At 38.3% G+C, this 24,250-nt stretch overlaps 1 protein-coding gene across 7 annotated transcripts in view; it reads left to right on the forward strand.

Moving 5' to 3' along the window:
* Positions 1 to 1,314: 1,314 nt before the first annotated feature.
* RYR2 (ryanodine receptor 2) overlaps positions 1,315 to 24,250 on the forward strand; it is a 379,474-nt gene continuing 356,538 nt past the window's right edge. For all 7 annotated transcript variants that reach the window (XM_057414543.1, XM_057414545.1, XM_057414546.1 and 4 more), the window contains exon 1: positions 1,315 to 1,414. In XM_057414543.1, coding sequence (XP_057270526.1) covers positions 1,367 to 1,414 — 48 coding nt within the window. In that variant the 5' untranslated portion in view covers positions 1,315 to 1,366. The remainder of the gene's footprint in view (positions 1,415 to 24,250) is intronic.

Genomic DNA, 24,250 nt, shown 5'->3' on the forward strand with positions numbered 1-24,250 from the left:
GTATTACATACTTATACATCACTTGGATGCTCTTGCAATCTGTAAGAACAGGTTTTCTACTGCTGGAAGTAATGATAAAATCTCAGAAGTGTTTGATATTATTTTTTTATGATGTCCTTGAACAGTGTGAAGTTACAGATTATGGGTATGGCTTCTCAAGAAACACCATGTCTCCTGTTATGCTAGCCACACACTACCAAAATTATTGTGATTTCCTTATGTTTATTGGTTTTCATTACATTTACTTTTTTGCCTTTTGCCATCACACATCCCTCACACATTACTGTCAATGATCCAACGTTAATTTTACTATCTTGTGAGATACTCTGTTGTCCTCGCCTCGTGACCATTGCATCATATTAGCAAAGCCCCTCCGCTATGTATTTATTTCAGAGTGCTGTTGATGTTATGTGTCCTGCAGCCTTTATGGGTTGCCGAACTTCTTTCTGCCTGAGGCCTAGTTTCCTCACTGCCAGAACTAATGTGTCCTTCACAAGGTATGCTCTGCAGGAATGCTCATGGGAGATGACACGTTCCATGGCAACCCTCTGCTTTACCCCACGGTAAACGCATGTAGCTATCCTTCAAGTCCGTTACATTTTAAAGCCTTTCATTCGTCCTGCATTAAACTCACTCAGATGATGGTTAGAGGCCAACACTCGGTGTTGTACCTTCCACCTCCTCATCAGTACAGTCGACTGCAGAAAACCCGCACAAAGCCGTTTAAACGCTCCCTCTCCTGAAGTACCTCTCAGTGCGGCACATCACGCCTCACTCCGGAGGGACAGACCTGCCCAGCCACACAGAGCGCCGGCCTGCCCCGCAGCTCTCGGCGGAGCTCAGGCAGACGCAGGCCCCGAGCCGTGTGAGGTACCAATGACCCCACCCCGGGCCGGGCCAACCCCTGAGGCGAGGCGAGCGCCTGAGGCAGCCCCTGAAGCGAGCCCTCCGCAGCGGCAGCGGCGGCGGGGCCGTCAGCAGCCTCTCCGCCGCGCAGCCAGCAAGGGGCGCTAGGCGGCGGGTTTGGCGTGCGGCGGGCGCGGGCTGCGGATCACCTGCAGCAGCGGGAGGGCCGGGGAGCTCCGCCTCCCCCTCCTCCTCCGGTTAATCGCATCCCCCTCCTCCCGTGGCCGGCAGTGGCAGCGAGGTGGCTGGGCAGAGCTGTCAACCTGCTGCAGGCACAGGGGCACTCGCTCCTCGCTCGCACCAAGAGCCGGGCTGGGGCTGCCGGCTTTGTCGCTCTCGCACTTGCCCTGGCCCGGTGCGGCCGTGAGCCTCCTGCCGCCGCCTCCCCGCGAGGAGCGACTGCCGCCGCCGCCCGCCCGAGCACCGAGAGCCCCGCTCGGGAGGAGAGAGAAGGAGAGCCATGGCTGAGGGGGGTGAGGGCGAGGACGAGATCCAGTTCCTGCGAACTGTAAGCGCCGGGTTTGCCTTCCCCACCTCCAAGCTGGCATGGGGCAGGGAGCTGGGGCCGTGCGGGCGGGGGGCTGCGGGGGACGACGCCCGGACCGTGCCTTGAGGGGGGCTGTGGGTCGGCGGGCACCGAGGGTCCGTGCTTAGGGGAGGGGGCTCTGGCCCGCGCGGGGGTGGGTGTGCGGGGCAGCGGGAGGCAGCAACGCTTTGCCCCTCCGCCCCAGGGGGCTCCTCAGGAGGGGCTCTGGAGCTCCGGCCCTTTTCCTCTCCACCTGGCAGCGTGTGCCCCTGTACCCGCGAGCCGGGGGGCGATACGAACCGCTGGCTGTGCTGGTTATTCCTGGGTAAGCGGGGGGTGCTGATGCGGGCGGCGGGGCGGCCAGGGCAGGGCGAGGTGCGGGCAACAGGGACCCGCCGTCTCCCTGCAAGTGCCTCTCCGCGCTGGCTTCGCTTCCCTTCGCGCCCGCCGATGTGGTCTCGTACTGCGGATACCAACCAAGCAGCCCTCCCCAGCTTAAAAGCTGCAGTCGCACTCCTTGTGCAGAAATAGAATTACCAGGAAAAAAAAAGAAAAAGAGAGATCCCTTCTCCCCCCCCATCGCCTGCCCGCCAAGATTCCCACTAACTTGCAGGCGTTCTCCTGCCTTAGCACACACTAATACGGGCTTTTTGGTGTGTGCATCCTTTCTTTACTTCTGTTTCCTTCAGTCCAAAGCGTGGTAAGGCGCTAGAGCATTTCTTCCCTCAGTTTAATTAATACATCAAGACTGCTGCATTTTATGCTTATCTGGATTATTTTTCTTCAAGTAATACTTTTATTTACCTTATGGGCCATCTCCCCAGTGCTGTGTATATGCACAATCCCAGCAAGTTTTGCAGATGGACATATCTAAATGGTGTACACAGCCCTGTCACAGTTTAAGGAAAATTGCTGAGATGTTTGATAAGTAGACCGAAACCTGCTGGGACTGTAGGGTAAAGCTTAGCTCCCTTTTATATTTACTCTGATTCAGAAAACGTTCATCATCAATGTCTTGTAAGAAAATGCATTTAAAAAGGAGAGGAAAGCAAGCCACATAGTGTGTGTGCAGCATATTCATTTGCTGTTTGCAGCATTGTGAATCCTGGATCTTGGTCATCTTATGTTTATTTCAACTAGGACTCTTAAAAGAATAGATATACATCCTATTATTTTTTTGTTCGTTTGAGAATTCTTAGGAAATCTGGTTTTACAGGGCATACAGCTGTTATGCAACACTGTCGTGAAGATTGTCAACTTTTTTTTCCTCTTAGTGTTATGTCACTTCTATTGTAACATTGTCCTAACACCTAAAGACACGTAACAGAAGAATACTTACCTGAAAGATAATTGGTCATCTCAATTTATGACAGTTTTATTATTAGTACTTCTCTCTAGTAAACCTTTTTTGGAATGACAGTCTTACTGCAGGTTTGGATGTTAAGCTTAGCTCATGGAAGGACTGTTATCTGAATACTTAATAGGGAAAGGAAGCAGTGAGCATGCTAATACTGCTCAGCACATATACAGTGATGTTAAACTACAGCACCTGACAGCAGCAGCATGTTACGTAAAGCAGCACTCCTGATAATGTGCGTCAGGCTTAATAGAGATTTGGCAAACCCAGCCTTGGACAATGATTAAAATAATTCTTAGAATGTTGTACTGGTGGTAAAATGACCTTGAACGTGGTAAACTGAGGCATGGCAGAGGTGTTTTTTGTAAAAATAAAAATTGAAAACATAAAAACTAAAAAGAAGCCTGACAAATGCCCTTCTCATGTGAAGTTTTGAATCTCTGAGCTCTAGTAGATATAAGTAGTGATTTTTTTACTCCTCTTTTCCTTCCACTATGACAAAGTTATGAACAGTACTTGGAGAAGTCAGTTGCTTTAAGACACATTCTTGATGTATTCTTCTTTCTGTTTATTCTTAGAAAGCTTGAATTAGTATTCTCTAAAGCCATTAGATGTGCGTAACTCTCCAAATGGCATTGATAGAAAGCACTAGAAATTGTGTATTACCTGGGAATTGCTGCAGTTTCTTTTTTTAGTTATTTATTTTTAAAACAGTAATTGGGGACAGGCAGATTCATAAATGGCTCAATAGATAAAATAGAACTTTTCCAGCTTATGCAAGCAAAAAGGCTTCTGTGCTTTCAGTACCTGAATGATGACATCCGTAGGCCTACTACTTGTAAACAATGCTCTTCATATTTTCTCCTTTTGGTAGGACCTGATAAACTTGCTAAATTGGCAGGTTCTCTTTCTGATGTTTCAAAATTACTGTAGCATCTTTACAGTTTACCCTGGAATGTAAACACTGTATATTATATCAAATGTTTAGAGAGCCATGAAATGTTATTTGATTAAAAAAAATCCTTTTTTAATTTTTTTTTATTAAGCTACTAAATGGAGTTTGTATTTGCCATCTGTATGTTGTTAATTTCTTTTCACTTTCCTTTTCACACATTCCTATTTGCCTGATGATTCCCTTTCCTCGTTTGCTGCTTTTATTTTATTCTTATTTTTTGCTAAGGTGGCATCCTGCATTTCCTCCTACAAATGTTGCTGCTAGGCTGGATTTCTGTTTCTTTTGGGAACAACTTGAGTTTGATGCGTTACTTCTGAGAAGTGGATGTAACCTGTTAATTCCTTGGATTTCTGGAAGCATCAGTCCTTTCACAGTTTGAGATAAATCTGGACAGACTGGAATTCAGCTCTGTGCATCTCTCCTCAGGGAAACTGCCCTGTGAATTACATGTTTCTCCACAGGCAGGGGTCTCTTGCATTACTTTGTTGATTACTCCAGGTAGAGATGACCTTGTGTTATGTGTAGCCTTTTTTAGTCTTGGATATACATTCTCCTGACTTCTCCCATTGAATGCATACATGCTGTGCAAGATGAGTGAGTATTCTGCTCTTGTGTGTTTTAATTATGTGTCTGGGAAGGACTTCTTCCCTGTAGAAGACTTTTTTTGCTTTAGGAGGAGAAAGATGTGTACAAAATAAGCTTTAGGAGGAGGAAGATGTGTACAAAATAAGCTTTCATTGTTTAGTCTTTATGTTCAAGAATCTAAGCCATTTATAGTTAAAAGGGAAATTACCTGCTTTTTTCTTTGTTTGGATGTTTTGTTTTTTATGTGGATTTCTTTTTTTGTTTGTTTATTTTTCCACCCCTAGTTTTGGTTTGGTTTGTTGTGTTTGTTTTTTTTTTTTTTCTTTACAATGTAAATTTGACCAAAGTGAAAATAATTCAGAGCTCCACCAGAGAACAGAAAATGTTTTTGCCTCTGTGCACAGGTGCCTTCCATAATGCACACATGAAAGGACTGGTATTTGTGGTGTAGCACCCCCATAAGGGAAATCCTTCATGCAGAGTGGGGTGGTAAGCTAATGATAGGGTTAAAAAAATTGCAGTGTTTCAACAGAGTACAACTTAGGAATATTCATTATATTGGCTAAAGCTGTCCTGAATTTTGGGAGCAATATGTACCTAAAAGTATTGAGGAATGTATAATTTGGCTCTTTGATCTTGGGATGTTCCTGATGCCAGGATGCATGGTTTTGTGGAGTTTCTTAAATTAGAGGCATGTTGTGTTTTAGGTGCTTATGGTAAAAGACACCACCAGGGAACACTAAAGTAAGGCCGACAGGGTTATGGTCTTTCTCACTGTCCTCTGAGACAGTGAAGACTACCATGCCTGTCGGAAATCAGAAACAGTGTGAGCAGCACATTTTCCTCAGGTCGTTGGAGTCATCTTCATCTTTTCCCATTGAAATGCTGATGTTCCACTGTGTGCTCTTTTCCAATGCTTTTTTTACTTCCATCCCCCCTCCACCCCAATCTGTTTAATTATCAACTCACAGTAAAATAGGATCTTTGCTTGTTTGAACATATTCTGTGATGGCTTATTTTTTACATGGACTTAATTGAGTGTGACTGTCAGAAAAGTGTAAGGATACTTTCCAACATTGGAAGAGTACTTTCAAATGAAGTTTAGCATTATTTAGGTTTCCTGTTTGACATGCAAAAGATTTTTATTTACTCAGTGCTGGGATTTAATACTTCAGCTAATAAAAGAATGGAGTCTATAGCAGAGAATTTGTTCTTCCTTCTGAAATTACGTCTGAAGGATGTACTGTGGTCACATTTCAAGGGCAGGTATTCTGTAACTCCAGAGTAACTTCTGTTTCAGGTATTCCTTGTTATGGCAGCATTTAAGCAGTGAATGTCACTTTAAATCTGACTAAAAATCATAAGCTTAGATGCCACCCTGAATGAAGATTCTGTAGAATTAGACACAAAAAGAACCTGGAAAAACAAGATCTGAAGACTATTATTAAAAGAGTAACTACACATAATTATTATGTGAACTCTCCATGAAATAAATAGGGTGGGTTTTTTTTTTTGGGTGGTGTTTTTGGTTTTGTGTTTTTTTTTTTGTTTTTTTTTTTTTAAAAAAATCCCTTGATGCTACCCATATGCTGCTTATCTTTAAAGGGCTTTATCAAAATAGGTTAGTCCGGTAGCTGCAATCATCAAGCAATGCAGCTGCCAGAGCGCACTCAAGAAAATGCTCAAAAGCAATTTTGGATATTAGGAGTAATTTTAGAAGGGAAGAATGCTGCAAAACCACTCTGGCTGGCCTTTGTTTGTTTTAAAAAGTAATTTTTGTACCTGTCAGTATGTGACTTCTGAAGATTCACCAGGGACTGGCACAAGAGACCACTGTTCAAGAGCTCATGTGAGGGATGGTGTGGCTGAGATTGCAGCATTTGTACCTTCCTCTCTAAGGCACTGCACTGCAGTACAGATACTGAATATGATCTCAAATTCTATTTTGGAATTCAGCTGGACAGGCTGTTTGTAGTGAGTGGGTTTTAGCTAGGACGTGTAGTTCATTTCTTTTATGGGAATTACATGAGAACATTTTATATATATATATTATTCTGAAATTGTTTGACAAACATTTTATACCACCATTTAAATTATATTACTGGATAAAATCAGTTGTCTAGCGTATGCACTATCTTGTCCAGTGTTCTGCATCTGGAAGTTGTCTTTATCTGATGTGTGAGAAGGAGACTGAGGAAGATCTGTAGCAAATAGTTGGTCCACCAGGGAAGTTTCTTGCTAGCCCTGAGTTGGCTGACTAATATTCTGAGAGACAGAGCTGTTTTTCCTTTCAGTGTCTGAAGATGTTTTGATGCATGATGCTCTTTAGTATTGTGAAGGCCTGTGGCAAATCTATTGCAGGAACTTAAGCTGTGCACAGACTGTAAAGAGAGAATTCCAGTTAATTTCTGACCCAAGATTTAGAATAATCTCAAGAACTGTGACTGCTTTTCACTTCTCTGGATGCTGTATTATTACAGGCTTATTGTAAAGGTGGTTTTCCTCTTCTGTAGCTGTGTAGAAAGTGCATGAGATGATTATAAATCAGGAAAGTAAAGCTGTTTGTTTTTTTTTTTTTTTTGCGCAGGGATAGTGATGTGTTAAAGTATTTCCTTGAAGCAAGGGAAGAGATTGGAAACTGTATGGAAATACTGACAGTGAGCTGCATCTAGGAAATGCACAAATTAGCTTGAAAATACAGATATCTTTTTCTGCTGATTTTTATACTTATGGGTGCTTCATGTTAAAACTTTAGATTTGGTTTTATTTTCTGAATTACATGTAGGCTTTTGTTTAAATTTCCTGCGTTGACTCAAAAAGTAGACTTGGCTTTATGTGGGTTACAAAAGAATATTCAGAAACTGCATATGTGTTCCTATACTTCCTAATAAAACTTGAGGCACATAAATTTGTTTTGTTGTGTGTCATGGCACTTAGTACACAAATAACCTTTGAACTGTGACATTAACACATTTTAGCAGGTGAATGAAAGAATTTTAACTTTCCCTTAGTGTGGTTGTTGCCATTTTAATTGTGACTGATGGAAGAAGTCAGCAATATATTTTCTATATATTTTTTTTTTTTTAATTTGTGGACAAAAGGAGAAATAACTCTTTACTCATTACCAAATACCTACTTGCAAATGCTATATGGAAGTGGCATAGAAAGGAGCTCTGCTATATATTGTTGATAAGAATAGCCAAAATCAATGCATTAGTCACATGAACAAAGTATTTTTTTATAGCACCAGTTTTAAAAAATATTTGGGTTTTGTGTATGTCAGTATCAATGGTTCTCGTGGTCACTGCTCTCAAGTGCTATTCAAGGTCTTATGAGTGAAAGTGAGCTCTATGAAAATAGAACTACTGATTTTGGTGTAACCAGGATTTCGTATCCAGACTTTTTTTTTTATGGGCAGGATGGCTAGAAATGTGCACATAATAGTTTTTCCTGTGTAAATGTAGGTTTGTTTCTGAAAACTACTACAAACTCTATGGAAAGATTCAGTCTTCTGGTTGGAATTGCTTCTAGCTGGGATGCTGCTAGGAGATTTTCTGTATGGCTTATGTGATGAATCCCTTAGTGCATCACTACTGGGAAATTAAGCTGACTGATTTTTTTGAGATGACTTAGTAACTTTCATGGTCCTTAATGTAAAAATAAAATTACTGCAGTTTTCTGTTTATATTTTATATTGAGACTCTTGCTTTTCTATCCATCATCAACAATTTTGCTATTGATTGCAAGTGCATGGTTCCTCAGAAAAAATAAATTCTCAGGTAATTTCTAAGGTTGCGTGGGTAATGTTTTCCTGCTACCACCATTCTAGAGTTCATCTCTGGAAAAAAGTGGTCTCCTCTTTCGAGAAGAAAGTTCTGTAAAGTAGAAACTTCTTATTGACATATAAAACTACCAGAAGCTGAGTTCTGCCTTGATAGAGCTACTTGCTTTGAATTTTATGCTAAACATTGAGTGTAGAGTAGAGGCAGTAGATAATGAAGTACATAATCTGAGCACCCTAATTTTCATATGTTTGCTCCAAGTTCATGCTTATGCATTATACAGATAGCTATTTAATTTGGTTTAACTTTTCCTTTGTTAGTATGTACTTGAATTCATAAAATGAATTCTTGAAGTAATATATTATCCTGAAGTAGGAGGAAGAGGGTATGATTTTCCTGAAGAACTAGTGAAAAAAAAAACAAACACCCAACCCCAAATCAGTAAGATGGCTGGAAGTAAATGCCAGGTTAGTCCTAGTGACTTGTCAGTGCTTTTTCTTATGTACATGAAAAAACTTTAATAGAAACTTTTATAAAATGTGGCAAATAGAAACTTCAGAGTCATGAATCTTCTTTTAATGAAAGCTGACATGTGAATCCTGGTGCTTTTCCTTCAGACACCCTGAAAATACCATTTTAAACCTTAACGGTGGTCAGGTAGTAGTGAGAGCAGACACTTGAATTATTGACACGGTTACATCCTGGAATTTTTCCCAATAGCAAAGTGAGAATAGCCTGGTGTAATTTTCTGTCTCTAGTCTGTGTTCTGCTGAAGACCTATACTGTGTTTTGCAAGTGTATGGTACTTAAGCCATGTGGCTGTGTTGCCTGTATCACTCTGGGAACAGGAGGCCTCTTGAAGAAGCTGCCTGATGTGTCTCAGGAATTGAGAAAAGGCATAAAGGAGCTGGTTCAGAGAACAGTTTAAGCCTTTTAAAGGCAACCACAGCAACACAGAGCTTACTGCAGTATTCTGTGCCCACCAGGGACACACCAGTGGTATTTCATTGTTCTAGTTGTAGCAAATACAGCAACTTAAGGGCAGCCACTGCCTTCAACTTCATCACAGAAAAGGTTACCCCAGTTTCCTAACAAAGAGTAGCAGGAAATCCCATTTGCTTTTACTGCAGCATAGTTTTATGCTGTGCTCCCTTGTTAATAAGAGATTCATTAGCTAATTATGTATCCACTTATGAAAGAAAATGTGCTTTTCTTCATCTTTTTTACATAATAATGATGGACTAACTTGTCAGGTGAAGGGTTTAAACTCTTCAAATAGGTTGCTACTTCTAGAGCCTGATCTGTTACTCAGCTACAGATTCGAATAGATGTATGTTTGAGGCATGTGCTATAATTTAGTAGAAGCTTTGCCTGGCTTCTCAGTATTCCTTAATAAAATCAAACTAGTATGTATGAGCCTATTGTTTGTAAAGTGACAGATAAGGTGTCATAACATGAGCTGTATTAACTTATTCTACACTTGCATTTTCTGTTTAAATGTAATGCTGTAATGGTCAGCTTTACAGTGATATTAATGGGTTTATATGACCATTCACACTAGCAGCTACATTAAATTTTAAATAGAAGATGGGTAAGCTCTTTCAGTGTTGTGGCATGCTTTAATGTTTAACGTAATCAGGAATGTTAATTCCATGTTAATTACGATGTTCTTGAAGAAAACTGGAAATGTAATAGGTTACCTAACAATCAGTAGACTTCCAAGAGGGACTTCAGTAAAAGCTGACAAGGTACCATTCCTAAGATGCATGGATCAGTTAATTTTTAACGTTCAAGAAATTTCTGCATAGGCTTTTTGATTTTATTTGGTTTTATTCATATTCTGACCACTGTAGGAACACAGAATGGGAGTGACAAGATAGATATATTTTGTGAGGCAGCTTTCCAGAGAATTTCAGAGTAACATGCTGTATAACAACATACTTGTGTTAGCTGATTGGTTTTTGCTTGACTGTGGGAAATAATACCTCATGGATATTAGCTGAAAGAACCAAATGCTGAACACTGACAGATCCTGTCTACCTCTGTGAAAACTGAGTGCACTGAATTTGAAGAATGTCCTTGCTTAAATCCTTCCTTCAAAGGAATGATAGAAGGAGGAAACACGTAATTTCCTTGGCTGCCTGTGAATTTTCCAGGGAATTGCCAGAAAGTGGAGTTGTATTAGTAGCATCAAGCCAGAAATATGTTTCTTGCAGCTATGTTTCTTCCTTCCAAACCAGGCAACGCTGGTAAAATGACTGCCTGGGCTTTGTGTGGGATGCATCCTGGGGGTTCGTAAAAAGAGAAAGGGAAAAGAGGAAGGTATCTTCCTTTGCTGACTATGCCAGGTAATTTTCCTTGGTCTTACGGGCATTTTCCATTCTTGTGATAGCTAAGTAGAATTCCATATATGGAAATTTAGGTGAAGGAATGAATGGAATTTGAAGAGTGTTCAAAGTAAGCTGAAGTAATTGGGTAGATCAGCCTAAGACTCAGTAAATTACTGGATAGATGGATTAATTCACTAGTTACTGATCCTCATAATACGTCAGGAATGCAGCCATGCTAATAAACCTTTGAAAAAGAACCTATGGTGTGTTTATTTTTCTAGTTGCAAAGTGGAATTATTCTATTAGACCTAGCAGATGCATGCTAAGTGGAAGCTAGATGATTAAACCTCTCTGTACAGACCCATGACCTTCATCCTGAAGCAGTCTTTGATAAAGCATTTGGTGCCAGTGTTGGCAGCAGCCACTTAAATACCTGTACAGATGCATAAGAATCCTTTAGCCCTACAACAGTAATGAAAACCCTGTGTGGTTCTAACACTGAGTGTTAGACTGAAAATAAGCATCAATCGGGTGACTTAATATTTTTTACTATTTCCTGTGTGTTTATGAAGTAGATTTTGCAAAGCTAATGCATAGAGCATAATGTGCATTTATGCAGTCTTGTTCTGAGTTACAAGAGAGATGGAATGCATATCCCCTTTTCCATACAACAGGGAGATACTCAGAATGAAATAGGTAAATCAGAAAAAACTCTCAAATGACAGGTGTTCCATCACTGTTGACTGGATTTCTTTAGGTTAAGCTTGTGAATTAATGATGATTCACATACTAAGATGTTTATGAGTAGGTCTTGACGTAATAAATTGACTGCTTGGTCAGGTATGTCAGTTAGTATTTATGCTTTAATGACTTTTAGTATGTCTAATGTAGTGAATATTAATTTCAAAAGTTACTACTTTTGATACTTTAAATCTTAAAGCTTCCAAAAAAGAATGATTGCAAAACAAACCATCAGTGAAGGCCTGATCTCTGTTTTGAGCTGACCAGGGTTCTCATAGTAAGATCCTGTAAATTCAGTTTTGATGTGAGAAGGTTCCTGAAATTCTCTAGAAGAAATGCTGTTGGATTTTTTGGATCGTTTCAGAGTATCACTTGCGGTATTATGTCTCAAAGTCCATTTCTGAAGTCTGTTAGCAGTAGCTCATGTAAGAAGAGTATTGTAATTGTTCTGTATGCTATCTGCTGGTTCATTTGAAGCTGTTGGTTGGACTTTTTGTCTCAGAGTCCAAAACTTCTTGTTTAATTGCTCTTACTCTTCCTTTGTGTTGTCACAGCCACTGAGATCCCTGTCTTCTGGTACTGGGTTTGATTGTTCTTACTGGTTTAGTTTGACAGAGCTTCAACCTAAGCCTGTGGCAGATCCCGCTGTTGTCTTTAGTTGCAAATTTAAGCATTCGTTCTAACTTGTAGAAGCATATTTTCCTGAAGAGGGCTCTCAAATTTGGAACTTCTTTCTTTTTTTTTTTTTTTTTTTTTTTTTTTAATTTATTTTTTAAAAATATCTGATCTGACAAAGGGCAAGAGCAAGGATTTTTTTAGTTTTTTCCTCTTTTGGAACAAGAACTTGCACTAAAACTGCCACATCAAGTTTACTAAGTAGGACAGAGGTTATAATGAGAACTAATATGTATTTCTTCACATCATTTGTATCGATGTCTTCATTTTCTTTTTCCTTTTCCTTGGCATGCTTGACCTCTGAAAAGCCTAAGGTCATTGAGCTTCAGTTCCATGGACTACAGAATCTTTAATTTCAAATGAACAGGATTTGTCTAGAAAGAGGGAAGGATGAAATGCAGAAGGGAGGGATGTCAGACCTCATAGGTGAGCTTTGTCAGCCTCTTGAGAGGTGTAGTTTGTTGCATGGCTTTTCTCCAAAGTAAAACAGATGCTTTTGCATAGAAAGTGTAATAAAACTGAATTTAAATACAGAAAGAAACTTTCCTTTTCCATGGGAGGAGAAAAATGAGCAATTAAGTAGTGATAATTAAATTTTCATGTTCCTAAAGGTGAACAGAGTCGTTGTTTTCTAGGTGAAATGTATGACTCAATTCAGTAAAAACTGTGTACGTGTATTTTTAAATATTGAAGTGTTTACACCTATTTATTGACTACAGCCAACTGAGAATGTGAGTATTTTTTTTTCCTCTCTCCTGAATTAGGAATTTTCATACGTGTTTTAATCTGCTGAAAATTAATGTGATTTAAAAGTGTATCCAGCTGCAGCACTGACATATTTTATTGATAATGTTACAGGCATCACTTTATTCTGATTATGTCAGAAGTAATTTATTGCTGTCTTTTATTTTGAGATTTCTAGTTGAACTGTAGTTTATAATTCGTATGTCAGCTGCAATTGCAGCTGAAGTCTCTTAATTTCTTTTTTCCTTATGCTGTAAATCTCTTAGTGAAGCAGAATTGGACACTTTCTGTTCTATCCCCAATTTTTTTAATTCTGTTTCCAGTTCTACAATTTATTTTGTACTTGACAGGTGCAAAGATAAAAGAGCACCAGTGACAATATTCTTCCCTTTCAAACCAATTTGTTTTGGGGTTTGCCCCTCAGGCTTGGTAAATCACCTTTCTGTGCTTGGCTTAAGGAATGTAGACCATGGCCCTCTGCACAGAGGTACCTTCTGCTGACTGAGAAAATCTCTGGGTGAGTTACTGTATCTGTTTCCTGAAGCTGTAATCCTGTAAAGTAATCCAGTTAATGCAGTGTGTGAGAAATGCTCAACCTTCAGAACTTGATGGGCGAGATTTGTTTCTATGCATGGCATTTGCATTTCTCTTCACATAGGAAGGTCTTGCTTAACTTTTTAATTTACTAACATTTAGAATACACTAACATGGGTCAGAACACATTCATTGGAGGAGCGAGTTTGAGTAGTGAACTGTGTGGGAGTGTGAATGCTGACAAAATTACTTCTTTATGTACCTATGTGACTTCCTGTTGACGAGTGAGTTTTTTTTATGATTATATGTGTCTGTTACAGAATTACAGTTTGACAGATGGAACCACATCTAGAGCTTGGGAAGCGCACTTTGTTGTAGTAAGTTCTTAATCGAAAGTTACAGTTTGCTATTAGTGGTTGTACCCTAGTGATGTATCTTATTGGAAGGGGCAGAGAAACCAGGAGTTCTCAGAGTGAAATGGGTTTGCAGCATTATTGTATACCTTTGAATAGTAATCAGCTGAAGAAAATTCTTACATTCCTTTCAAAATTCCTAGCTGGGTTTAATTTTCCTTGCCTAAGGAATCAATAGCTTAAATGAAAGAAATACATAAAACAGGCAGGTTGATATAACAGGTTGTTAAGAGTTATTTTATTAGTAACGACCAGAAAAAAAACCTTATGATAAATCTCTCTCTTTTTTTTTTTTTTATCTTGCCAGAGGCCTGAAAACAAATTCTGTACTACAAAGGCTGCTTCAAGTGAAAACCTATCTCTCTTACCTACTGCCTAAATTATTTTGCAATCCAAATGAAAATAAATTATTTTTAGTATAATATATAGTAGGATAAGCTACTCTTCATCTCTTAAACATTTTATGAATTGTTTTACTGGTCCATGACTGCAAGGGTCTTTATATGACTACGTATGTGCTTTGTAAGTCTGGATCTGTTCTCACTGATGTTAATGTCAAGCCTCCTCTAGATTTTAACTAGAGCTGGATTGTACACTAATAGCACTGTTCAATGTTGTATATAGTGACCTGTATATGTCAGATGCAAATCCTTGTCTGCCATTTTAAGCACAATTAATATTTATCTTGCTTATGCACTAAAAGTCTGTGACCTGGCTTTTACACAACTAGTTGAAAAGTATTTTGAAGGATAGTAGGCAACACACACATTTACATTGTATTGTTGGTAAATTATTCCAACTTTGCCACACAGATGTACTATCTTGTCCAGATCAAAGGTAATAACCTGTCACATGTTTCTCTTTCCTGAGAAGACAGATTTTATTCACCCCCCCCATCCCCGCAAGTCTCCCTGAAGCCTTTGTTAAGAAGCTAAATGTTGTACTTTCAGAGTAGTATTTGTAATTTGTGTTATCAGTGTGCTTTTGCTGTGACCAGCCATGGAACCCTACATCAGCTTTAATTTAGATTTGAGATTATTCATACTGTTTAATTTACTTAGTCATATATGCTGTAGGGAAGTACTGCTTTTCAGGTGCTTGATACATGCAAACCACTTTTGTATTTATTTCTTTTACTCTTTTAGTGTCTTTTTATATTTTTATAAAAATATTCTTGGTCTATATTACAAGACTTTGAAATCTGTCTTGGAGCTTTTACTTTTAGGTGAGTACAATGGCTTGTGTTTAGTTATTGAAGAATGATTCAGTTACTTCAAGGTAAGACACTATCTTGTCACAAAGTTTCTGAAACATCTCAAGCTCTTTCTGTTTTTTTACTTGGTGTCTGCAAGCCTAACTAAGCCTGTTTTAGGAATATCAGCACTTCATGGAACTGAGCTCTCAATGTGTAGTATTGCTCAACTATGGCAGTGGTCAAATAGCAAAGTTTATGTACACTGTCAGGTACATTGTAGACAGAAGGTAAATAGTAAAATAGGTCTGCTAGTTTTCTGAATTTTATCACTTTCTGGTTTACAATAAAACTGAAAGGCTTAAATGGAAAGATCTCCTATCAGGTTTTGGTTGCATAGGATTAGCATTGTGGTACTTGGTCCTTTTCCAGCTTATTTCTTGCTGAAATAGTCTGTGTTTCTTCATACTTACTGGATTTTCCATACATGGAACCAAACATTGTGTGCACTCTTTCATATGTTTTATTCTACAGTAGTTGTTGCTTTCCAGTTGTCTTGTCCAGAGACTTTATTTTTGGAAACAAATCATTACAAATGATGGCACAATCTTCTGACTACGTTTACTTGCCTTTTTTTTTTTCCTTCTTATTCCTTCCTTATAGGAGTTAATTAGGATCAAAATGAAGAAAGAAAATCACAGATCTTGAAACTTGCTGGAAAATACACATTATTTGCTTTTCTTCTCCGTTTTTCTTGTTGCTGATTCATGGTTGTTCTTGACTTTATAGGGATTTATATGTTTGTTTTTATTTTTTTTTTTTGGTGTGTCTAAACTATCCCCTGTCTGGGTTTGAAACAAACATTCAAACTTTAAATTCTTCCAAAAAGCATCTCTTTCTCTTAATGAAGAGTTGGAGGGGTGATCCCTAAACAGTAGTCCTTTAGTCTTGAAAAAGATGAAAAATGGAAGACTCTGTAAATAACCTCTTGTCCTCTCTTAAAACTGATCTACTGGTATACATTGTTTTGTTCCATTGGTCCAGCTTTTGCTGAAGTAAAGGTTAATGTATCTCTTGATTTGGATTTAGTATTCTTTTAAAATAAAATATATTTTCTTATTGAAGATTTTATAACCTTAAGAGGTAAGAGTCCTGTAAAAATCTGAAACTCATTGTAGTTTTCTGATAAACTGTATTTTTTAAAATCCAACTTTTTTTTCTGGCTGTGGGTAAATAATTATTTTGAAATGCTCAACATTGTAATATTTATTATATAGGAGATGGAAGCTGCTTTTATATTTTACTTAATTTATGTTTTCTAACATTCTTGTGACTTTTTGGTTTTTTTTTGCAGTCAACCTTTGATTTGGTTTTTCTTTTTTTCTTTTTTTTTTTTTTTTTTTTTTAAATTCAGGCAGATGGGCACTAAACCTTTACTTTGTCCTGGGAAATTCTGTTTTTTGGGAGGTTTGGCTCTCTCCCCCCTTCCCCCAAGGTGGGAAAGCAAGCTCTAGTTTGTAATTTGTATTCCTCAGTAAGGAACACAGTAGAATACAATAATTCTTAAAGACTTGACAAGTGTTGCTGAAAGCTGTTGTAAAGTCGGGGTCTGAGGACACAAAAGAATTTATGTGGAGTTGAATACTTAACGGTATGGAAGGTAGTCCAAAGCAACTATTTCTCCCACTCCTAATAAGGTGAGAAGTGTTGGAGAAGACATTTGTCACTCCCTTCTATCTTGCAAGGTAGGAAAGAGATAAGAATTGGGCTGCCAAGGTTTGGTGCTGACTTCCAGGAGAAATGAATTTCTCATTGGCTTTTGATTACACTAGTTTCAATTTCTGGGCAACAAAAGAAAGCTGGTCTGGAATGGATTATGTTTCTCTAATTTAACCCTCTGGTCTATGGAAGGCAGTTCTCATTGTACCTGGCAATTTTTTTGGCATATTCGGCTGGGCCTGAACCTTTTACTTCAGTGCTAACAGAAGATCCTGAGTTAATACCTACTAGCCAAGCACTATTTCTTTCATTGGATATGTAAGGGAATTGAAATAAGAAAATGTAGTCAGTCGGAATTCACTAGGTGTTGGTTGTGTAACTTCTGTTATTTCAGTAGTGTTCTTTTAATATCCTATCTAGAGATGATAGCTGGCTCTCTTAGCTGTTATTTGCATGTTAGATTTTCAGATTCAGTCATTTATGCCAAGGATTGGATTTTCACATGCTGTATGTTCAGGCAGTATTTCACCAGTAGTAGAAGCAAACAGAATAAAAAGAAGTGCATTGTGATTAAGCCCATTAAGTTGCAGAATATTAATAATTGTGGAGAGGAAGCCTTTGTAGTTGAAATGTGCACAAAGTCCATCATGATCTTTTGAAATTCAGGGATGTGTGAATTGAAAGTATCGTTGTAATTGATGGATCGCAATATGATGCTCATGAACTGACTCTGGGAGTTGAAAGGAGCTGCTGTTATGAGATTTGGAGATGATCAAGGGACCAAATGGAGTGTTATTAAAGATTGGCTGATAGAAGGATCTTTCCCACACAATTAGTCAATATGACATCTATGAAACTGTGGTATAGCTTGCAGTGTGGAACCCTCCTCTTCAATATTGTTTTGAATTGAAGACTTCTCTTACAGAGAAGAATTATTTGTAGATTGCAGTTTGTTTGGGATTTTTTGTTGTTTTGGGGGGATGTTGTTTGGGGTTGTTTATTAGGTTTCTAAGGATGCTTAAGGGTACTTATCAAACATCTTGATAGTTTTAATGAACTTTTTTTGTCCTTATTTTTTAATCTTTGCTTATCATCGCCCCCCTCGTTTTTCTGTTTGTCAGACTTGGCATTAGAAATTCTAATGCATTGTTCTGGCACATTTCAGTGCATTAGCTGCACAGCTCAGCTGGCACAGTTTAGTTGGCAAACTGGGCTAAACAGAGGGAATGAATCATGCAGTTTTTTTAGTCATGGAGCTTGCAAGATGAAGAATGAAAAGGTAAATTTTTTTTTTTCTTCCTGGAACAGAATTGTAAAACATGAAAAATGTGATCATTTCTGACTGCCTCTAACTACATCACTTGAATATGGATTGATTTTTAAACTACAAATATTCCATTTTTCATTTTTCTCTCCGGTTTCTGAATCAGGTGGAGGGAAATCTGATGGGAGGGCTTGCAGGGTAGTGGAGTACAGACAACTGTGAAAAATTAAGTGCCACTTTTTTTTAGCTATGGAGAGGTTATAAGGATAACTGTGGAACAAGCATTACAGATTCAGGCTACTTGTAGCTTAAGAAATCCAAGATCTTTGAAATATTTAATCAGTTTAATCTTTGCCCCTCTATCCTGATACTCGGTTATGAATCTTTGTAGGAAGCACCTCCATGAGTATTGGTGATTATGAGTGAAGATAATGAAGGTCCTATCACAAAATATGTTTTTATTTCCAGGGAGAGAGTGTCATCTAGTTGACAACTCATTGGCTAAGGGGATGCGGCCTCTGATTTCTGAAAATTCAACCTCTGAAGAGGAAGCTGAAGTATGGTGTTGTTGGAAAATAAAACAACCCTCAGATCTGTCTTAGTATAAAAAAAAACTCAGCTAAACTAAAGTCACTGTATCTTCTACTTCTGCTGCTAAAACTGGATTTGTTAAAATGTGAATGAGTATGTGCACTCATATCCAGATTTCCATCTACAACCTGAAGATGAAGTTGCATTCTTTTTGCTGTATATTGCCTGGAGACCAATTGATCAAAAATGTAAAGTCTAAATTAATTATAACCACCATTGTTTTCCTGGTGATTTTGGGTGCTCCTGGGCACTGAGCAGGTGTTTTAATTGAACTGGGGTTTTCTTGGTGATTAATGCAGCCCGAAGAGTTGAAATTATTAATGCAATGCTTAGCACTTTTTTTGATTTCTCACAGAATCATTGAGGTCACAAGAGACCTCTCAAGATCATCTAATCTGTCTAGCTTCTGAATATCTCCAGAGATGCAGAGCTCTAAGCATCTCAGGGCAATTTGTTCCTTTGTTCCAGTGTTTGTCCACCTAGAGAGATAAAAAAATACTTACATTGGTCCAGGCAAGACAGCATGAGCTGTCTAAGACAGCGTGAACAGAACTATATACCATGACTGCCGGATTTTTTCCATAATAAAGCCCTTTGGAAGAGCTTTGTAAAGAGAAGTCATTCATATTTAGATTTGAAATGGTCAATAACTTGAGTACTCTTTTAGAATTTGAATTCAAATGCAGTTGGTTTAAAATCTCCCTTATTCCAATTCTGGACATTGGGTGGTGAAATAGAAGACCTTTTGGCATGTGGTTTTTTTTTTTCTTAGTTTTTTTTCTTTTTCCTTTTTTTTTTTTTTCTTTTGCAGAAAGAATATGAGAGAGAAAGAAAAAATTATTTCTCATTATGAAGCTTCTTTCATCCCCCCCGCATTTTTTTTCTTTTTTGTTTTGTGTTCCTCTTCAGGTCTGGTTGTGCTCATTCTTCATAGAGAATATAAAGCTGTATTATACTCTTTTAAATTTAAAAGAAAATAGTTTTTCAAGAACAGTATCTAACTGCTATATGTCACTTCAGGGGACAGTTCAGTGTGAGGGGAAAAATATTTAATGTAAAATCTTTATCAATGTCAGTGATTAGAAAGCACAGTTTGGCCATAATGAACAAGAAGAATTTCTGCAAATCTCTGTGGATTGGAAGATATAAAACTTAAAATATGAGATCAGCTTTGATTTGAGAGAAATGTTGCAATTTTTGCAAAGAAATATTTGGAGAAATGCAAATATTTGCAAAGAAATATTGCATTACTTTGCATTTGCAAAGCTGAATTTTCCTACACTGTGTGAATGGTGTAAGTTCAACTCATGAGCCGTTAGAATCTGACTTTTAAACTGCAGACAGGAAAGTTTTTTTTTACAGTTTGATCTCTCAAACTAAAGCATTTCTTTTGTCAGCATTTCCTGACTAAGGATGGGGTCACTGAACTGTCAGACAAGTTCTAACTTCACGAATCTGACTGTACATGGCACTATTTCAGTGCTAGATGTAATACTAAGACATTAACATCTTGATAAGATGTTCTAATGCTGCTTATGTGGTGCTGCCTTGGTGGTAGTGACCAAGTGGCAGTGATGTGATGTGCTAGTGTAGACAGCCTGCCTGTGGTTTAACCTAAATTTCATTTAGTTTTTCTTGGAGCATAGTGTCTGTACTCAAAAATGGCACAAGTTGCCTGACTTTTCTTCACCTTTACATATCAGCTGTGTGAGAGCCATCCATAGCAGGAGCTTCTAAAAGGCCATGTTGGGAATGGTTATATGGTAAAGACTTGTCTTTTCTGTCTAATGCTAGGTACTGCAGTACTGAAGTGACTGACACAAAAAACCTGCTTATGACTGGTGCTGGCAAGAAAACACTAATTTTGATTTGAGGTCTGTCTCGCCAGAAGAGCTCTGGCTTCGTTGGACTCTTGACTGCTTGTGTGGGTGTGTGTGTACGAGTATGGATGAAAGAACATGGATGTTTTTGCTGAGCATTTTCCTGTGTTTAATGTCAGTCGGAATCTATTGAAATAATTTTAACTGTTGTCTGAGGTCCCAGTCTGTAGTGAGGGATCTGCTGCATATACAGACTGGTACCTTTTGTTACCTTTCAGTTTGATAAGACATAATATATACATATGGAAAATACAATTTTCTATATAACATTTGTATTTTACTTCCTTAACCTATGGGTTTGAAATAGTGTACTGTGCCTTAGATTAGCAACAAAAGTATACCTGAAGGAGATGAATTTTGGGATTGAACTTGAAGAAAGAGATCCAATTACTATGTTTTTCTTGAAGAACTGGATAAGATATTCTAGCTAGGTCTGAGGAGCCTGGAGGAATGTGTGTCTTTGGTAGTGAGACAAAACCTGGGGAGCTACAATGTATATGCATATATTAGAGGAAAGATCACAGCTGCGGGTACAAGAGGAAACAAAGGACAAAATTAATTATTATTATTGATTGTATTACGTAGTGCCTGGAGGGCTGAGCTGAGGCGAGGGTGCTGTTGTGCTACTGTACAAAGCACAGCAAGTTGCGGTTCCTGCCTGAGAGAGCATAAACTCCCCATAGAGGAGATGAAGAAACATTGAGATGAGATGAAGGGACAGGGAAATGATGTGCCCAGGGACACAGGGGATGCCTTGGGGTCCGTTCTGGGCTCCTCTAGACTCAATGATAACTTAGAATATAGAGACTTGCAGTGCTATGCTGTTGAGGATGAGAACGTGTAATATGGGCGTTATGTGGGAGGATACTGAAAGTCAGTGCACAGATTCAAGGCTTAATGGACAGAAGACTGGACAAAAAAAGGTGACTTTATTTGCAACTTAACTGATGTTCTGTATCAGAAATATGTGAAAAAGTCTCTGTACAAAAAGCATAATACTGCTAATAATAGGGTAGTTTGAGGGGGGAAAAAAGTTGCAGTTACTGAACTGGAAGTTGTAAATTGTGAATGCCTGTTTGATTTGAAATCCTGCCTGGACTATACTAGTAGTACTTAAAGTAGTATACATATGTTTCCTGTGGTCATGGACATATCAGAATAAAAAGACCAGGAAGAAGTTCTTTTTGAGAAGCTATCCTTAAAGGAGAAAATGGCGGAGGACACAACAATTATTCTAAGTAACTGTATAGCCAAGTAATAACTGTAAAACATGCATCATGGAGACTTGAAAGTGTTGAGATCGCTTTCACTGAGTGGTGTGTGAGTGTGCAGATCCTCACATAAACTAGTATTTGAATAGTGTGTTTTGTTAAAAGTGAGCAGAAGCACCAATTAATTTGTCTGTTGAACTGTCCCAAGTTTCAAGTGTTAATGGATAAGCTGTAAGTCCACTATAGTCATGTATTGCAAAACCTGAAGTTTGGTATCTGTATAACCTTTATGGATATATGTTGCCATACATAATTTGTTTTGATTCCAAATGGTTCTCCATGTCAATTAGAAGGAACCTAGGCTAATATGGTTCATGGCCTCCTGAAGGGCCTAAAAAGAAGTTGGAATTAGAATTAAATAAATACAGGAATTGTCAGAGAATGTTTCCAAGGAGATGCAAGTTGGCTTTGAATGTAGTTTTTAACTCGTAACTCTTTCTTCTGTGCACAAGAGATGTGTTTTGTTTCATGTGCGTTGATTTGTTTTGTCGTTCTGTGTTGCATATGTACTAATGTTATAAGTGATTGGTGCAGCTTTTATTTGTGCTTTAAAGTGAGCTTATTTAAATGTTATTTGTAACTGTTAAGTAAATACCAGGCATCTTTTGGATGAGGAGTCAAAGCATATTGCAATTTGCTATGAGAGAGTACCACCATCCTTAGTCCTGAAGACAAATGCAATGAGATAGAAGGGTCCTTAATGCTAACATAATTTAAACTCTTAATTTGCATCTGAAATCCTAAATTGCAGTTAGCTGTTGGATTCCCTCCCTGAATGTCAGTATATTATTGGTATTGCAGGAAATTTTGAATGAAATATTTCAAGTGAACGTAATTAACCCTCAGAATTTGTTTATTCTTCTAGAAATGTCTGTTCTGTGGAAACACTGAGAATTCAGTTTGGTGGGTTTGTGCAGGGTTGGTGTTTTGTTTGTTTTTCTTTTGCCTCTGATTTGTCTGTACAGGTGAAAATAATGAAAAAGCAATGAATTAATAAGACCATAAAAGTGGTTTTGCTTTGTGTTCTGGTAAAGCAGTGAATTTGTAGTTGGAAACTTGAGTAAGAAAAGCATTTGATAGTTTAACACAGTGGATTTTCTTTTTTTCTTTTCTGTGGAAGCTACCTCTAGTATGCTGCGCATAGGTCAAGATTTCCTGCTTTTGTTTCAGTAAAGTGAAAGAATACTATTCTAGCAATATCATTTGTGTTTCCTTTCCTAGTTAAGTAAGTACACACGTATCTTGTCAGGTATTACTCTGTTGGAAGAACAATGGAAGATGATTTTTAGGTTTGTGGTTAAGTCCAGTGAGAACCAAGACCAGGCATTTTTCCTTGATTTAATGACTTACCTAAACTGCCGATATGTACTGGTGAATAAAAAAGGCAAACAGAAGCAAAGATATGGAGCCTGTAATACAGTTTCTAAAATGAGCAGAAATACTATACAAAGATGGAATCTGAAGATTTAAGCAAAACAGGGATGACATTCAGCATGAAGTACCGACTGTTTTTCAGGTTATTTAGTATGCAAGAGCATACTTAAAGATGACTCATAGCCTTACATAAGGTTGCCCAAGTATTTAGTTCACTTCAGGTGATGGAAAGACTGTAAAAATGGTGATAAAACCTGTATCCAGTTACTCTTACTGGTCTTGCCTGCTGTTTGGGTTGTTTTTTGTTTGCGGTCAGGCCCTGTATTACATCTGTGGATATATGCTTTCCCCTTCTATGGTCTTAAAATATGCAAATGATGCCTTAAAAGGGATAGTTAAAAGAAATCACACAAGACTGCGCTTTTATGATTTAATGTCAGATTTAATTTTATCTTAGTTGGGAAATAAAAATTCCAGGCTAAAGCAGTGCTTGCTGTCTTAAAAGAAAGGCTGTTGTCAGACTTCAGCCCTTGCTAACAGCATGTTTCCAAAATCTGTGTATCTTCCACTGTGTTCTGCATCAGTGCTCCCAGTGAAGTAGACTAGACTGCTTTTATCCGTAATTGCTGTGCCTTTGTGTGTTGTATTTATTTTTTTTGCTATAAATTATATAAGAACTTTAACTGAAGGAATAGCTGAAGACCAAGGGGTCCATTTAGCTAAGTATTTTATTTCCAGTAGTGGTCCATAACAGCAAGGGATGGGGACAAGAATATACTTTCTCTGCTGCGTGGTGTCAGCCTGCAGTGATTTGTGGCCTTGTCTTGGGCCTGGTGATACTGATTTTGGTAGCAGCTTGAGTTCCATGTTGGGTGTATGTCTTATGGGGAAGCATCACTTTCTGTTTGTTTTGAAGCTGCTGTGTGCAACTTCTAATTGATGATCCCTAGTTATGGCACTGTAATAATTTTTTTTTTGTAGGCTTATGCAAAAGGTTCAGTATTAATAGACAAGGAAGTCTTTTTAATTTAAAAAAGTGGGTTTTTTGTTTGTGTTTTTTTTTTAATCTTTTTCCCAGCTTTGCAACAGCAAATTTTGACAAAAAAGTTGAGATGTGACTGAGTTTCTGACTCTCCCCTTTGCTCCTTTGTAATGTTGCTGTTCTCATATATTCGAGAGTGAGATGTGGTAGCTGAAGAAAGCTTCTGGAGTTGTGGTATGCATCTCTTTTTGGCAGGAAAGCCTAAGAAGTCAACAGCAACTGTGATCAGATAGTCATGGGCAGGAACTGCGGCCAGATGGACCTATGAGATGTGATCTTCCATTGCTGCATAAGCTGTCTATTTTCCAGTGCAGAAGAGATCCATCCCCTGGTATACCGCTATGGTGAGGACTGGCCAGATAAGGAGTG

Source organism: Pezoporus wallicus, unplaced genomic scaffold, assembly GCF_028554395.1.
Source record: "Pezoporus wallicus isolate ANWC-B61680 ecotype Strahan unplaced genomic scaffold, APGP_CSIRO_Pwel_v1 contig_8042, whole genome shotgun sequence".
Lineage (NCBI taxonomy): Eukaryota > Metazoa > Chordata > Aves > Psittaciformes > Psittacidae > Pezoporus > Pezoporus wallicus.